The 19,348-nt window shown below is 34.2% G+C and overlaps 1 protein-coding gene across 1 annotated transcript in view; it reads left to right on the top strand.

Annotated features, from left to right (window-relative positions):
- Positions 1–2,594: 2,594 nt before the first annotated feature.
- LOC106468481 (protein prickle-like) overlaps positions 2,595–19,348 on the top strand; it is a 78,029-nt gene continuing 61,275 nt past the window's right edge. The window contains exon 1 of the mRNA XM_022396817.1: positions 2,595–2,811. Within this exon, the coding sequence (XP_022252525.1) occupies positions 2,647–2,811 (165 nt within the window). The 5' untranslated portion in view covers positions 2,595–2,646. The remainder of the gene's footprint in view (positions 2,812–19,348) is intronic.

Here is a 19,348-nt window from a genome sequence, read left to right as displayed (position 1 = left end):
TTTTATTATTGTGCATATACATATAGATGTAGTATTACTATACACAATGACAGTCTAGTGAAACACACATGTATTATTACTAAGTACAGTGACAGCCTGCTGAAACGTTTATTATTACGAAACACAGTGATAGTCTACTGGAACATACATATATCACTTGTCGAACAAAGGAAGAGTGAACACACACGCACATATAAGCACGTTTATTGATACTCGAAAACAGTAACGCTATATATACAAATATCCAAATATTAATACAAGAACACTGACAATGTAAATACACATTCATGTGTTACTATAAGAGCACGGTGACTGTATACAAACAAGATATCTTATTAATTGACGTCTTATGATATTCAACTCTTCTATCACATGATCATCCTTCTTAAATTGAAGAAGGTTTAAAATATAAGGATAATACCATTTGATTTTATATTTTATATAAGGCTTTGAATGATATATTTTTAGGTTAAAAATCTATGTGCATTTTGCTATGAACCTGATTTTGAGCTTGTAGGGTGACTCACGTGATTTACTATAATTTTGAGCGTCCTAGGTGACTCGCGTGATATGCTGTGGTTTTGAGCGTCCAGGGTAACTCGCGTGATTTTGAACGCGCAGAGTGACTCGCGTGACTTACTGTAATTTTGAGCGTCCAGGGTGAATCAGTGATTTACTGTGGTTTTGAGCGTCCTAGGTAACTCGCGTGATATGCTGTGGTTTTGAGCGTCCAAGTTGACTCGCGTGATTTACTATGATTTTGAGCGTCCAGGGTAACTCGCGTGATTTTGAACGCGCAGAGTGACTCGCGTGACTTACTGTAATTTTGAGCGTCCAGGGTAACTCAGTGATTTACTGTGGTTTTGAGCGTCCAAGGTGACCCAGTGATTTACTGTGATTTTGAGCGCGCAGAGTGACCCAGTGATTTGCTGTGGTTTTGAGCGTCCAGGGTGACCCAGTGATTTACTGTGGTTTTGAGCGTTCAGGGTGACTCAGTGACTTACTGTGGTTTTGAGCATCCAGGGTGACCCAGTGATTTACTGTGGTTTTGAGCGTCCAGGGTGACCCAGTGATTTACTGTGGTTTTGAGCGTCCAGGGTGACTCAGTAAAAGATAATCGAAATTTGTAGTATTTCAGCTGTGACATTGTTACGAAAATATTAATCTCTCCCAGTTAATGTTTACGCTAATTAGGCATCTGATGTTCTGCTGTGTGATCTGAAGTGCAAGTTATTGGTAATTCAGCCACACGCTCGTTAATAAACATTTAGTATAGATGTATGTACACATCTGTAGTTTATATTTCATTTCAATATGGAATATGGTCAGCAGAAACGACAAAGGCAGCTTAGCACCAATTTTGCATGCTTAAAGTCAGATGCTAAGGTATCCTCAATCACTTCTTTAAAAATGCTGTTTACTGGGCATTTTTCTTGTCTGGAGTCTATCTGCAGGATGCGACATGTCACCCAAGGGCATGCAAAAGTGCACGATGGGTTGTAGTCTGAGAGGAATGCGTCAACCTTCTTCTCTTCAAGAAATGTATTGGCCAATTAAACACGGTGTATTCAACAAGCATCATCACTCCTTAGACCGAAGACGGGGCCATTTGCACCAATAATGTGAAGCACAGAGGTCTGTGGGATGTGCATCACATAGTGTGTAGTATTGATGGTGCCAATTCACAGAATGTAAAAAGTCGGTATCCACCAATGCTACTTACTCTTACAACATTTCCGCTACAGCCACATGCGCCATTTTCTTTTATGAATATGTGGTTGGTTCTGGTTACAAGTTCTATCCAGATTAATTTAAATTTGTTACCTGGCTGCAGGGTAAAGAAAAACTCATCTGTAAAAAAAGAATACTTCTCCACATGGTGTTCGTTCACTGGTTGTACTCTTGGCACCCTTTGTTTCTAATTGGCCATACATTGACATAACGTCCACTTATGGCTTTGAACGGCTGAATCAGTCTCTGAGCAGGTACCATACAATTTCGACTAGCCAGAATCAAACGATAGTGATTACTTACTCATGAGCGATTGTCTGCTTTGTTCAGGTATTTGAGCAATTTTGATATTGGTTTGAAATCAAATTCACTTTATACTCAGAACACTTTGAAAGACCACTCAATCACTTGTATTTCAGATCATCAGATGTCTCTTTTGCATAGTCCGTGAAGAAGAAAATATGATAATTATAGCTACTTAGAAATCTATAGAACCAGGTTAGATCTGAAGGGATATATAACATTTAGATTTAATCTAACCTTATACAATGTCAATCCAACTCAGAAACTCTTGAGAATCCAAAGCCCATGTACAATCATGTTGGAAAAGTTAGAACTGAGCAGACATGCGACATGTATCATCTACCTTTAACTAAAAACACAATATCACTCCGCAACCCATGAAAATTTAGGCTTGTCTCTCGTTAGATAAATTCTGTAGGCTATTGCTACAAAAACTAATTTTTTAGGTGCCCTACTGATCAACAGCTTGGCCGGGAGATTTAAGTATCAGATAGGTATATATATATATATAGTATGACTGAAAAATATAATCATTAATAAACTATATTTTCTTTTATCTATAGAAAAGTCTGCAGGAATTGCAAGTGTTCCCGGGAGGACCATGGGGGCGCCATGACCTCTATTAGCATGGCGGAAACTGAACGCATTACCCACAAGATGGCGCTGCCGTTTGGCAGTAGCAATGAGGCACAACAACGTCAATCCCAATCCGATGACGACAGTGGTTGCGCATTGGAGGAATATACTTGGGTACCTCCAGGCCTAAAACCAGAACAAGTGAGTGGTATACTTTTGTCAGTATTGCATATTCCAAGTATATATAAGTGACATCATTTCATCAACTGTATCAACACAGTTACAGGTTGATAGAAATACATGGTCTGATAGAAATATTGAATACACCCACATTGTATTTAATTCTTTAAATACAAATGAACACTTCGCTCCTAACTGGCCTGTCAAAATTTTTTGATTTTTTAACCGCGTTTGGCGTGTTGTAGGCACTGTACTCAGTATAAGATATCATCAGACTGGTATGGCAAGCCATAAGGACCATAACGTATAAGATCATCGCGTTGCCAAACAAGCCAATAATAACATAGTTTTCAATCACATGATGTCTCTACAATGGGTTAGATCAACACGTTATGGCTCTGTAGATCGATGTCATATACATGGCCACATCATATTTATTCAAAACGTTATCGACTACGTATTGGATCAACACGTTATGATACTGTAAATCGGTAGTTAACAGGGTCGTAATGTATTGACTCAACGTGTTGTCGAAGCAACCAATAAGACTGTCATAATTCTCGCTGGGCCTGATGTTTTTAAGTGCTATAATTATCTTATATATGCTTACCAAGAATTACAGCACCCTTATTAGTTACTACACGTTGAGTCAATACGCTATGATCCCGTATTATAGACTTGCAGGGCCATAAGGGGTTGATCCAACTCGTAGTCGAAAGTTCTGCTCCTCGTTGAATTAATACGTTGTGGCTTGCCGTATAGACTTACTGGTATACAACACTAAACCGTAGTTGAGTCACTTTTTTTTGTATTAACTCTGCAATGAAATTTTAAGTTGTGTGATGTGCTTTGCCAAAACTGGCAAAGCGCGATCCCTTTCCAAAGGTATACACATTACTCTTAATCGGCCCACAGTATCACATACACGATGGGGTTGTAGTCTGGGAGGGATGCATCAATCTTCTTCTCTTCAAGAAATGTGTGGCCAATTAAACACGGTGAATCCAGCAAGCTCTTCGCTCTTTAGACCGAAGCGTATTTATTGCGATGAAAACAGAGCGTTGGTAAATCAGAACATTTTATTGGCATAAAACAAGGCTGTTGGTAAATGAGAGCGTTTTATTGACATGAAACCAGGGGATTGGTAAATCAGAACATTTTATTGACATGAAACAAAGGCTTTGGTAAATCAGAGCCATTTATTAATTGAAGCCAGAGCGTTTTATTGAGATGAAACAATGCCGTTCATGAATCAGAGCATTTTATTGACATAAAACCAGGGCGTTGGTAAATCAGAGCGTTTTATTGACATGAAATCAGTGCGTTGATAAATCATAGCCATGTATTAAGATGAAATCAGAGCGTTTTATTGACATGAAACCAGGGCATTCATAAATCAAAACCGTTTATTGAGATGAAATCAGAGCGGTGATAAATCAGAGACATTGCAAAATAATCCGATATCAGTATTAGTATTGAAAAAGCGTTTAATAAATTTTACTTTAGTCATTTTTGGATACCAGATTAAGGTGTGACTTTTAATAAAATTTAAAAACGTTTATAATATTGCTTTAGTTTGTGTGTTAAAAATATCCACAAGCAAACGAAGGTGGAGTTATAAGAATGAATGTGATATTACTATCGATGACGTCATGTGTTCTATGTACATAAAACGATAATTGTTTTGGACACTTCTTGTTATTTACATTTACTAGTGTTCTAACTATATTATAGTGGTTTTCACTGCTCAAGCCAATATGTTTTGACGAAAAGATAACCAAATTCGAGTCACTTTCAATCGTTCGCATATTAAGCCCCTAATTTCATTTTTCTCTACTCTCCTGGGTTGAGCGTGGCCCAAATGTTATTGTGCCAGACTGTACATTCTAGATTTTATGGCTCGCGCCCCGTTACCGCTGAAGAAAAAAAAACGTGCCCTAAACTTTGGAACTTTTGAGAATGAGGGTCAACTCCCCCTATTCGAGTAGAGCTGGCAATGGATTATTTTGACAAGCTTCGAACCTCTAGTCTACCACTTCAAAATTAGGAACAGTTAGCAAAATTAGCCCTCTTGTAGTTTTGCGCGAAATTCAACAAAAAAACTCTACTCGCCAAGTAATATATATATATACATATAAACATATACAACATATATATCAGTCAGATAAACCTGTATTTTGGCACATCATCTAACTTAAAGTGGACTGAGATAACTGAATTTCTTTACATGGTCTGTTTCTTAGCAAATAAACATCATTATTATAGAAAAAGTTAAAAACCGCTAAAAATACGGCCCTCGGTGGCTCAGCGGTAAGTCTGAAGGCTAAAACCAGGCTTCTATACCCATGGTGGGCACATTACAGATAGCTCATTGTGTAGCTTTAGGTTTAACAACAAACAAACAAACAAAGAAAATATGAAAAACGAAGTTTAAAAAATAGAGAACAAAAAATCACTGTTTTGGGGATTTAATGTGCAAGATATCTTTGTTTTATTTACATATTTAAACATCAGTATTATAAATATGATTGTCACAGTTAGGAAGACTCATCGACCCGATCGATTTCGGAAAGTTGTCATCCATGAACTCACCCCTTATGCAGAAAGGAATATCTTTGGAGTGTGCTCTGTTCTTCTAACTACTTTAGTGATTATATAAGGCTTGTTTGTTTGTTTTTGGAGTTCGCGCAAAGCTACTCGAGTGCTGTGTAATTTAGCAATGATAGACTAGCGGAAAGGAAGCTAGTCAACACCACCTACCGCCAACTCTTGGCTACTCTTTTAGCAATGAATAGTGGGATTGTCAGTCACATTATAACGCTCCCATGGCTGAAATGGCGAGCATTTTCGGTGGTTATATAAAGATAGCTGCTATTGAAATATCCTGGATAACGTGTTTCACTGGTGTTCCCGCAAACGATGTTAGCATTGTCTCATTATGGTATTTAATATAAAAGAAATGTACGAGTTGTTTCTTGTTGTTTTTCTAGACCACACATAAATCATTGTTTGCAGTAATAAACCGTTTGTTATTATGAATGGATACTTTTTCTTTTTGGCCTAAATCTATTTGAACAAAGGATTTTTTAGGCCAGCAGATAAAAATTAACTAGGTGGAATTAATAAACATCAGTAAGTGATGGTAAAATGATGTAAGCGTTTCTACTTTGTTTATATATCATTTATGTCATTGTTCGTTGTCTTACTCTCTAAAGGTAAGGGAACGGTGGAAGTGTATTTATCATGAACAAAGGTTATTTTCAGAGCAGCGAAGTATGACATCTTAGGATAATTTGCCTTCTGTAGCATGTTATTAATAAGGAATGAGACTGGAGAACGAGAAAGCCCTTCGACACGCCTTTCTGCCGCTTATGCGTCAGGAGTTAGAGAGGGGCCGTCTCAGTTTCAACGCCCCCGAGGCCAGTTTGGAGGGTGGTACCTACGTAATCAATCCTTGTGTTGGAATGTATGTACTCCTTGTTATCTTTAAAGTTCAGATATGGCTCCCAGGTCCAAAAAACTTGAAATTATAAATTCAGATCTCTGTACTACCTTCATAACTGGCCTAGCTTCCCATACCAAGTAGTGCAACTCATGAATAGTGAGCGACTCATCCAAAGTAACTATTGAAGAAAAATATATAGCGATTGATCATTAGCAATTACTGTTGCTGAAAAATAACGACTGAATATTAGCAATTACTGTAGCTGAAAAATAACGACTGAATATTAGCAATTACTGTAGCTAATAAATAACGAATGAATATTAGCAATTATTGTAGCTGATAAAATAACGACTGAATATTGGCAATTACTGTAGCTGATAAATAACGACTGAATATTAGCAATTACTGTAGCTGAAAAATAACGACTGAATATTAGCAATTACTGTAGCTGAAAAATAACGACTGAATATTAGCAATTACTGTAGCTGATAAATAACGAACTGAATATTAGCAACTACTGTAGCTGATAAATAACAACTGAATATTAGCAACTACTGTAGCTGATAAATAACGACTGAATATTAGAAATTACCGTAGCTAATAAATAACAACTAAATATTAGCAATTACTGTAGCTGATAAATAACGACTGAATATTAGCAACTATTGTAGCTGATAAATAACGACTCACTATTAACTACAACTGTAGCTGATAAGTAGTGACTAATCATTAGAAACTACTATAGCTGATCAAGAGCGTCTGATTGATTTATAACAAGTTGCGTAGCTCATCAGAAGTGAAGCTTGCTTATAACAGTGATTATCCGTAGAAATAGTGAAGCCCACGAGAAGAGATCAATATATAATACTATAGTTCACTTCATTAATAGTTTATTTGTAGTAACTACTCCTTAACAATAAATATAATATATTTGTAGTAACTACTCCTTAACAAATCATTTTATATATTTGTAATAACTGATCCTCAACAATTTATATAGCTTATTTATAGAAATTAATTCCTAACAATATATAAAACTTACTTGTATTAACTAACCCTAACAATTTATATAGATTATTTGTAATAACTAATCCATAACAACTTATATAGATTATTTGTAGTAGCTAATCCATAACAATTTATATAGATTATTTGTAATAACTAATACATAACAATTTATACAGATTATTTGTAATAACTAATACATAACAATTTATATAGATTATTTGTAGTAACTAATCCAAAGCAACTTATATAGATTATTTGTAATAACTAATACATAACAATTTATATAGATTATTTGTAGTAACTAATACATAACAATTTATATAGATTATTTGTAGTAACTAATCCATAACAACTTATATAGATTATTTGTAATAACTAATACATAACAATTTATATAGATTATTTGTAGTAACTAATACATAACAATTTATATAGATTATTTGTAGTAAGTAATCCATAACAATTAATACAGATTATTTGTAGTAACTAATCCATAACAATTTATAGATTATTTGTAGTAACTAATCCATAACAATTTATATAGATTATTTGTAGTATCTAATCCACTGATCCATATTAGGTATCCTAGAGCGTTATTATTGAGTCATCTATGAAATATGCTGCTGTTTTTTATGTTTGAATTCTTATTTTAAAATTGGAGTAATATTATTTCTTTTTTTTCAAAACTGTTGAAAATGTAGAATATATATATAGCCCATACTTTTGTACAGCTTTGAGCATTTATTTGATTCGGGGACTAAGATCCAATTTAAAATTAAAGTACCTATTCTTTTTTTAAATGTCACCTCTTCATTAACACCATGATAAAACTGGTAGGACTTAACGTCCTCGCAAGGATTCTGTCTGAATGAAATACTGATTTCTGACCCCCTTACCTCCTCCCCCCAAAAAAGAAAACATTAAGTTTGCTGGAATTTAAATCTAATTATAAAACATTACTCGAATAAATAAATCAAATACACAATCTTACTTTACTTAAGCCTAAAACATTTTTCATAATAATTTTAATTGTGAGATAACAAACATAAGTTTATATATATATATACATCCACACAAAAGAAATAAAATTTTACATGTTCCAAAAACAAGACATGATTTATAATGATTGTTTTTATATGCTTATCTTTTGTAAGTATCGGTTGGTCCTTGGACATCGTCTTTTAATAAAACCATGTTTTCTTGAGGGTCTGTTACAAAAGTTTATAAAAAATGCAAGGGATGGAAGAGTAAGGTTATTTCGTTTTTGACTCTTGAAATGAAGACCTAATTAAAATTTTATTGCCCATCGTTTGACTAAGCTACCGTTTTATTACTCTTCTAAAACTATTGGTAGAGATGTGGGTTTTAAAACAGATATGAATTTAAAGCATTTCGTGACGACATCTTACGGCATTTCTCGTGTTAACTAACGGAGAATCTGCGTCTTTAGAGATCAGCCTGGTAATTCTAGTTATATTTGCCAGTGGATGTAAAAATAACACTAAGATGTTTTTTTTTGTTGTTGTTGTTATTCTGAACAAAATTTGCCAAACTGGTTCGAATCGTGATTTAGAAAACGCAGCTTCCAGTGGATCATTCAGTAAGTCTAAAAATGCATGTTTCTCTAAAATGAGATCGTGCATATGCTGGATTTCAGGCTGATAGCAAAATAATCTTATACTATTATTATAAAAATAATAAAATGAGTCATAGTTACTAATGACGAATTTCATTGTCATAGCATTCCATTTCTTTGAAGAATACAAAATAAGCACCAGAAGTCTTTAGACTTTATATGAAATCCCTTATCTAGTGATATGAAACGCATGAGTTGTTACCTTATCAGGTCTGGGGTTTTGGTATGTCCCTTTCCCTCTAGCTACAATATTACTTTACTGATAAGGGCTATGACCTGTCAATTATCTTGGGAAACAATCAGTATATTGAAGAAGAACTGGAATTTTAAATGGGATTTTTAGCCTAACTAAAATTTAAAAAAAGTAGTTTTAATCGTTCTATACCAGAAAACAGCTGAAGAAGTTATTCCTGGATTTATGATTGTTTAACTCGAGGTTTATATTACTTTCAGTATGTCTTTTGTTGTTACATAACAGACCAGAGATAAAAAGTTTTTGAGATTTTAACAATCATTATCATTTGTTTGTTTTGATTGTTCTACTCGAAATGTTATATTTTTTACTACAAATGAGAAACACATGGCCTAAAATCGGCACTTACTGAATGTTTTATAAACAAGTTATGGGAATTGGTTCATAAAATATGCAGTTGTTTGTTCTGTCTGAACTTCTGTAAAATTGCTATTTTCCAATACCTCATTTGTCAATCAAGGATATAAGGATTACAATACGTTGTTGGAATGTGTTAGGGTAGATGTTACAAATCTCTTTCTTGTGGATTGTTTTGAACGTGTGTTTCGAATAGCTTACCTGCCAACTTTGTTATCAAAATCTGTAGATATAATAAACATTTATTAATTAGCTTTAGGCATAGATCAGAACTGTAACTTCTTTACAAACTTGGCTAAAGTTTTGATGTATATATATTTATAAACACACACACACACACATGAATGTATCTAAATAAAACGAGTACGTTATATAAGAACAACTTGGGAATTTAGCCAGTAGTTACATTCCATATCGCTACGTCTTGTCATGCTTTGGCGATCGTGCACTTTGAAAATAACCTGCAGCGTAGTTTCCATTGCAAAATACTCCGTCCTAAGGCTGTCACGTTCAAAGCACACCCATCCTCTCTAAGTGCTTTCTATAAGCCATGTAGTGTACGAGGGTTACGGTTTCCCATCGCCCTTTTCAACTGTCTGATCGCACAAAAGTCCAATAGTGAATTGCTCAGTGTGTCTCTGTATGAAATAGCAATGAATACCCGTTTCATTCTCTAGCTGCTTGAGATATGCGACAGTTTAACAGATGTGTCGTAGAACCAACTCGTATACACGTGACGTGTGTCACTTTTCAGACAGAGATCCTTCTTTATTACTTTACGTACTGTTGCATGGGTCACGTGGAAGGCTTTCGCCATTGACCTTTCTGATCGTGGATTCTCAGCTTTTTGCTTACTACGACTGTAGTACGACTTGTTGTAGATCTCTTTCTGCATGGTTCTGGTATCCCACGTTGATCTACGTTCCTTTGTTTCCCAATGTCATTAAATACGACAGATGCATACAGTCCTAGAAATTATAAATTCCCGATCTGAACACATCTTTGTGACTTGAGTGTATAAATATTTGGAGTCGGAAAGAGCTGTTACATATCCTTACCAAAAGCGATCAAATTTCGGTAGCAACGCCAAACAATTTCAAAATGTAGTTCCACCGCGACTTTATATTGGCTGTGGTTGTCACGTGACTTGCTGAACTGCATTTTCAAAGTCATTTTAATTAAACGAATTCAACCCCCTGTATATTTACATATAAAATAGTTCCGTGTCGAGGGTATAGGGAAGGTGTTACAATAACTAATTTATAGTTTGTTTGTTTGTTTTTTACATTTTAAGCTCAATTCATATTTTTTTCAGATATTAATAAAAAAATATTTCATAATTTATTTATTGATTTTCATGTAACAAGCTTGTTGTGTGTATTTTCCTAAAAGTTGTGCTAAACTAGCATATTGTTTGACAAAGCCTGTCGTTTATTAGGATTCTGGATTTTTTCTCTACAACGACGATTATTGAATATTAACAGATACAAAGATTCTTAAAGGTGTTGAAAAACATCGTGTCAGTCAATATTTAACTTAAAATCTCAAAAGAAACTGATTCAGTTGTTAACAATACTTTCTAGATACTTTATATAAAAACGATTTTATATTTGTTTATGTTTGTTTGTTTTGGAATTTTGTGCACAGCTATACAAGGGGCCATCTGACCGTTTGTTTGTTTGTTTTGAATTTCGCGCAAAGCTACACGAGGGCTATCTGCGCTAGCTGTCCCTAATTTAGTAGTGAAAGACTAGAGGGAAGGTAGATAGTCATCACCACCCACCGCCAACTCTTGGGCTACTCTTTTACCAACGAATAGTGGGATTGACCGGTACATTATAACGCCCCCACGGCTGAAAGGACGAGCATGTTTGGTGTGACGGGGATTCGAATCCGCGACCTTCAGATTGCGAGTCGAGCGCCCTAACCACCTGGTCGTGCCGGGCCCCATCTGCCCGTATCGGTCCCTAATTTTGAACTGAATGGCTAGAGGGAAAGCAGCTAGTCAACAGCATCCACCGCCAACTCTTTTCTGAACAAACAAACCAAATGGAGAGATGCTGCTGAAGAGATATTTCAAATACTACAAAATACGATCACTGAAGTAAATGCAAAAGTGGTTGCAAGAAAGATTATGTGCTAACCAAAGTTTTTCTTAGATGGAAAAATTCAAGTATTTATCATCCGTGTCTCTACAGATTGTTTGAATAATAATTCTTTAATTTTTCATATACGAAAGATCAGTTGATAGACTGAATACTAACAAAAAATTCCTTTTACCAGTAGCTTTATTTCTATGCAAGATTGTCTAATAATAATAAAAATATATATATCAGAAATGACCTTCAAATATCGCTCTATTTATACCTGCTTATTTCGTAGGAATGTTCCTACAAACACTACGTGAAGTTAGGCACAAGAACTATCAAAACGTCTCCCTAGTGGGAGTTTTAATTATTACTTTCTTGGTCGCTGTAATTGGAGGGTTAGGACGATACTCGCCAGGTGGGTGAGTTGATTTATTCAGTGAGTTCAGCGTGAATGATCACGTGATATCCAACCTTAACATGTTTCTAGATTCTGGGTTTAAATCCATTAGTCAAAACACTTTTGGGCTATTTGCTGATATAAAACTTCGAGTGTAAATGAATAATAAAGTCTCTGATTTTGTTCTAGATTCACATTTCTGATGTTTACAAATCAACAAAGAAAAAAAAATGGTGAATGGCAAATGTTTAGGCTTTTCACTGCCTTTTAAGCAAGTAATTTTGCAATTATTTGGATTTCTGAACTAGTTGCAGAACCAGATGAAACACTTTAGAGTTTTTACTTTTGTTTTTAGAAGTCAATAACCCTAACAAGGCTATAAGAATCTTCGAAACTTAATATGATTTCGGGGACAGTTGATTATTCCCCAAGGGAATTGATTCAGTTTCTTAAAAGAACAACAAACCTGTTTTTCTAGTTTATAATTTCAAATCAAGTTTATATTTTCAAATGACAAAACTCCACACCATGTTGTGTGAAAAACCAACTCGAATTAATAACTAAAATAAAACAAAAGAATGTGTTTGCGAAAATCGAAGTACCAGTGGTAGAGAAGAAACTTTTAATAAAGAGAGATAGTGAAAAAAAAATATTTGTCATTAAACTGAGAAAACAACAACACCTATAATAAAATCGATTAAGCAAAATAAATTATATAAGGAGACAGAGAACAGGCCTAGGATTTATTTTACTAAAATAACTTAAAATTTCAAGTAAGACTCCATTAATAAAATGATGTTATTATCATAAGGGTCTCGTGAATATATATATCTATATATAGCTAGATGTTCTTCAGCAGGGTCCTCGAAAGTGTTCTGTTTCAAGAGTAAATAAAAACCAAAATTAAGAGTAACAAATATTTTTATTTATTGCTTTAGAAGTTCTTATGTCATGCTGTGTTGTAGCCTACAGAGTGCGTAATTCTTCTCGTGAATGTGATGTTTCGAAATGCAGTAAACCTATTTCTAATGCCTTATGAAGTGAATAATTATAATCATTCTTCGCGAGTCTGCAAAAGTTGTGTACACACCATTAAAATTGTTGTTGTATCAAATGGCTTATGTAAATGCTTTTTAAAACTTAGAGAAAGATAGAGAAAACATCTAAAATGATAGCCATATATAGAAATCACGTAAAACGATACTCTAATGTAGATGCGCGCGATTTACTGACGTCACGACAGTACAAATTGCAACGTTAAGCGTCCCTTATGTGACGTCATTTTAGTGTCTTCTGACTTACTGACAGACAGCACACACACTACAGAAATTGTACTAGTGGTAATGCCTCTGTGAATATTCCGCCACCACAACACGATAAAATAAACCTAAACTAGTGTTGCTGGTTCGAACATATAATTTCAGCGCTAAAAGCCCTCAAGCTTACTACTGAGCCACCAGTTGGCGATCCTTTTGATGGAATTTTCAAGCATGCACCATGAAATATTAAGACACATGGATAACAATATATATATATATATATTATAAAAAAAAAACTCACAGATTTAATTTTCTTTGTGAATAATTGCGTGACTTCTAAATTTATCTGTCTGTGAAGACAAAAGTAATAAGCCTTAAAATGTTTTATGGAACTTAGGATATGTAATCCGTTTGTTTTCTGGTTCAACAATAATTGTTACTGTACGGTCAGTTTGGCGCCATCGTTATGATTACACGTCCAGCATTACAAAAGAACGAACGATACTGGTTGAGACAGTATGTTATGTAATAATAAAACAAGTCAGTATTCTAATCTTTAGCTTCGGCTCTTAACTTTTGTTTATCTCAAGCTATTTTCTCATCATAATTGTTCTTTCAGAGCGAACTATATACCTATAACATACACGGATGTTGTAAAATGATACGAATTACGTGAACATCTAATAAGTTTATCAAGAGGTTGAGCTGAAAACAGTTCGACCAATCATTCGTTTAAAAATAAAAACGTGTACTCTCTTTCAATGCAGTGGTTTTCTGACTTCATTGTTTAAAAACATGAGGGCAGTTAGTACGATACAATAAAAAATAATAAGTAATCCAAAACAAAGACCTATGATTCTAAGCAAACAAAAACTTGCATATCGAACCTTTGGTTATGAAAATCAACACAATTGTTAACTTGGAGAACCAAGATCCTAAAAGTTACTTAGTCTGGTATTGTTTGTCTGGTGTTTGTAGTTAAGCACAAAGCTACGCAGTGGGCTATCTGTGCTGTGCCCATCACGGGTATCGAAATTCGATTTTTAGCATTATAAGCCTACAGACTTACCAACTTAATCTGTTAACTTTAATTGAATTACCTGAACGTAAAGTTATACACAATTTAATATAGACCTGTTGATTTTATTCAGTATCAAAGTGCATGTAATTGTCCTCTAAATATTTGACGTACACTAACGAAACGCACCCATAAAATTATGTTAGAACTAAAAAACAACAAAAAAAGGTAAGTTGAATAAAGCTACTAATGATTACTGGGGACCGTCAATTGAAATATTTATCTGTTAAAACATATCAGTCATGATTGAAAGTTGCTTATCAGGAGACACAAAATAGCAGGACTGATGTATCTCGAGTAGATAATCATGTGGACACTTTTAGTTCTTAAACAACACGTGACATTATAAAAGCACGTGGCACACATGATACTTCATAATCTGTTAGTTGGCGGTGGGTGTTACTGACTGGCTGCCTTTCCTCTAGATAGCCCTTGTATAGCTTTATGCGAAACAAAACAAAAAAACCGTATAACGTTGAGAGTGAACCTCAAGAGTCAGTGTCAGTTTTAGACATTTATGAGGATTAATATATTGTAAGCTACATGTAATAAAGAAACTGTGATTATAGATAGGCAGCATTGGAATTATATTGTATTTCTCTTATATGCAAATTGCCTGCTTGGTATGCGACTGTAAGTCTCAGGCAACAAACGATTTAGCAGTATCTTTCTTTTTATCACGTAGTGTTGTAAGAACTGAATTATCAACTATTACCATTCATAATGTTGCGTTTAACGCCATTATCTCTAAGTGTCCAATCTCTGTCATAATGTTATCAAGGTAAACAGCATATTCCCTTATTTTTTTCATGTAGCGCCACCTCTTGGCGATAGTTGTTTTCTTAAATAATTTTTTGTTTTAATCAATATAGTAGTTGTATTGTTATGTACGTTCATCAATATGTTATTAGAACATTTTCTTCACTTAGTGTTGCTTTTTCGAGTCTTCAAAGTTTGTTAATTCTTACAAGTATAGTTTCTTTCTTCTTGTTTTCCTGTGATAAACACTCACACTTTTGTGAAGACAACTATAGTGACACCTAGCTTTCCAATCGTGCTACGACAATAAAAACAACAACAAAAAAAAAAGCAATGAGTTCACTTCCTAGAAAAACTTATTGGATGACATAAATCTAAATATATTACACACTTTACCACTTTTTCCTTGCGTGTATATCTTTGTAGGATTAACATTTGCACGGAACGTTTTGTTGTCCTCAACAGATGGTGAGTATCTCTCACTATCTACCATTCACCCTAAGATTACGAAGAACAGATTCTTAGAAAAATCTTTGATATCAGTGTGATTTAAAGAACACGGATATCTAAGATGATCCTCTTTCTTTAAAAATTATTTTATTTTCTCTCTCTCTTAATAATTATCTTACGAAGCAAAACGTTTACTTGGGAAATTGTACAAATGCTTTATTAGTAATTATTTCTTTGCTTATTTTTGTTTAGTGTTAAAAATAAATTAATTTTAAAGATATTTCTCGGTAATTACGTGCTTTCACGAGTTGTTTTTTTTTCACTTAAATATACTGCTCATTAATCCTTTACAATTGTAAAATATATTTGGTTTAAAAGGTTGTTTTGTCGATTTTCTTATATCGAGAACATCGTTCGTAAATTAAATAGTTCTGATAAAATGTTTGTTTCTATCGTGTAACGTCAACAACTAAAAAAAAAACATTTTTTGATCACCTAAAGAAGAAGTTTTCCAGAGTTCTGGTTCAGTTTCATTTCCAGTGAAAAAATAAGTCATCGGTGTACTTTCATTATATTTAACTCCACTTTGTATGGTGTGTGTGTTGTTTTTTTTAATTAAGCACAAAGCTACACAATGGGCTGTCTGTGCTCTGCTCACCACGGATATCGAAACCCGGATTCTTGCGTTGTAAGTCCGCAGACATACCGCTGTGCCATTGGGGGGGCTGGTGTGTTTTAAACCTGTTTCTTGGTGTGATTTAAACCCATTTCATACTGTGTGTTAAGCCTTTTTTACAGTGTGTTTTAAACATATTTCATAGTGTGTTTTAAACATGTTTCATAGTGTATTTAAACCTTTTTCATTGTGTGTTTTAAATCTGTTTTACAACGTGTTTTAAAAATGTTTAATAGTGTGTTTTAAATCTTTTTCATTGTGTGTTTTAAACCTGTTTCATATTGTGTTTTAAATATGTTTCACAATTTGTTTTAAACCTGTTTCAGGCTTTGGTGTAATATCTTTGAAAGCTTAGCAGTATTAGTAATTGTATTTAACCAGTTGTATGTTTGTAGCCCCTGGCGGCTCAGTGATAAATTTAAAAGTTTATAACGATAACATTCGGGGATCCCCGTAGTGGGCACAGCACACTCAACCCTTTGCTTAGCTTTATATTTAACAACAAAGTCGCACGTTTGTAAAAACTTCGTCTCTAATTTTCCAGTGATATCATATCTAACCTTCATTGTAATAGGATAACAATATCGTGTATAGTCGTTAAAAAGTTAGTGAAAAACCACAGTCAATAGAACAAACTATCAGAAGAGAAACTAGAAACACAACACAACGTGAGACTGGTCTTTAGTTTTACATTATGCTTTAGTAGCATTGAACTATCCGGTCTTTAGTTTTACATTATGCTTTTGTAGCGTTGAACAATCTGGTCTTTAGTTTTACATTATGCTTTAGTAGCATTGAACTATCCGGTCTATAGTTTTACATTATACTTTTGGACAATCTGGTTTCTAATTTCATATTATGCTTTTGTAGCGTTGAACAATCTGGTCTTTAGTTTTACATTATGCTTTTGTAGCGTTGGACAATCTGGTCTATAGTTTTACATTATACTTTTGTAGTGTTGGACAATCTGGTCTATAGTTTTACATTATACTTTTGTAGCGTTGGACAATCTGGTTTCTAATTTCATATTATGCTTTTGTAGCAATTTCAGCTTCATGACGAAATACTTAACTAAAATATTTAGTTTATTGACATTAGGCCTTGAGTAACTTTTTAATATAATGTGAATATTGTACAACGAGCAAAGCCCATTTATCCACTCGTGTCTTTTTTTTTATTTTCTGTATTATTTTAGATTAGAAAACGTGGAAGTTAATCAGCCATACATGTAATATCGCGACTAATATCGTGAAAAGTTGTCTCCATTCTTAATCATAACGTCGGACGTTTAGTTGTCGGATCGAGATGATGAAAACATATTTATTAAAATAAAAAATAAAGAACGAATATTGAAGTATTCACCCAAGTTGGGCCGAAAAATTTCTAGTATGATTTCTAATAACTCAAACAGGCAAGATTTGGAAGAAGAGGAGTAAAAAAAAAATCTTGTGATTTTTACTTCAGCAAAAATAAAAAACAATTTTATATATCCGTGTTTGAATGAGTATACAGACTTGACGCAACAGAATCTTGAAACTTATAGACACGTGTTTGAATGAGTATACAGACTTGACGCAACAGAATCTTAAAACTTATATAAACACGTGTTTGAATGAATATACAGACTTGACGCAACAGAATCTTAATACTTATAAACTCGTGTTTGAATGAGTATACAGGCTTGACGCAACAGAATCTTGATACTTATTTAACTCGTGTTTGAATGAGTGTACAGACTTGACGCAACAGAATCTTGATACTTATAAAAATTAGAAACTTGATTTTTCTATTTATATTACCAGTAGCTTTGATATCTTATTCGTATTAAACAAATTAGAGGTCATGTTTATGAAACAGATACGAAACTTTTACTAGTAGTGTATGACAATATCGGTCTAAATCAGACTAGAAGAATTTATGTATCAGAATTTAGCAACATCACTATTTTGGGCATGATCTAGTGGTCAGCGTGCTGAAACTGTGAATCTGACACTATAAGAGTGACGGTCAAATTCCATTATTCGTTCAGACAGGAGTAGGCGGTGGGCGCTGTTGAACAGTTTCATTTGCTATTGTCTATCAGTCCTTGTGGAGTTTTACAAGAATATTCTGAAAGCAACATCAGAACACGTTAGTTGTAGGTTGAGCATTTCCATGATAAGTATCTTTACCTTCACCTCTTTAAACTCGAGGGCTAAAGTAATAAGTCAAAACAAGCATCTTGGGCCAATAACAATGAAACTTTAATTTTTTACAGGACGTGGAATGAGAAATATTAATTTGACCTACAGTGTAGATAGAGAGATGTGCTTAAAGGCCTTAAGTGCTGGAAAACACTGTCTACAAGAGTACGCTAAAAGTGTGGACGAGAAAATATAAGGAGTAACCTAATTAGTGTAAACCCTTGCTGTAATCTACGTTTAATTCTTATCAGTAGTGGTGTGATAACAAAATCCAGCTCTTAGCTTTCGGTCGTTATTTCTGCGATAACATTATTTTATCGAAAAAACATATACAGCACATATGGATGTGTATATTTGTTAATGTTTTTTAAAAAAAGAAATCGTGCTTCTCTAACGTTGTGTCACGACTGCTATGGAATTTTATAACATAAATTCTTCTTCAAGGTGCTGTGCGCTAAAACAACCAAAACCAATACGTTGTTTTGTTTGTAGCGGTTGATGGCGCATATCGTTTCCAATTAGCATTCGGTGTTGACAGTAAAGTCCTATAAATGCGAGGCCATTGTAAGATTCACTTTATGAGATTGTTTTTGCAGCTTTCAGACTAGATTTTAAATGTTTTCTCACAATTCTCGCTGCCAGGATTCACACAATCCAAAAGATTAAATTGTAAACCTACAAAAAATACAAGTTTACTGTCACTCCATGTAGTTGGCACAAACATACAAGTTTACTGGCCCTCCATGTAGCTGGCACAAACATACAAGTTTACTGTCACACCATGTAGTTGGCACAAACATACAAGTTTACTGTCACACCATGTAGCTGGCACAAACATACAAGTTTACTGTCATTTGATGTAGCTGGCACAAACATGCAAATTTACTGTCACTCCATGTAGCTGGCACAAACATACAAGTTTACTGTCACTCCATGTAGCTGGCACAAACATACAAGTTTACTGGCA

The sequence above is a fragment of the Limulus polyphemus genome, unplaced genomic scaffold (genome assembly GCF_000517525.1).
Source record: "Limulus polyphemus unplaced genomic scaffold, Limulus_polyphemus-2.1.2 Scaffold3021, whole genome shotgun sequence".
Classification (NCBI taxonomy): domain Eukaryota; kingdom Metazoa; phylum Arthropoda; class Merostomata; order Xiphosura; family Limulidae; genus Limulus; species Limulus polyphemus.
Note: the sequence above shows the minus strand (reverse complement) of the source record. Positions and strands in the feature narration are given on the sequence as shown.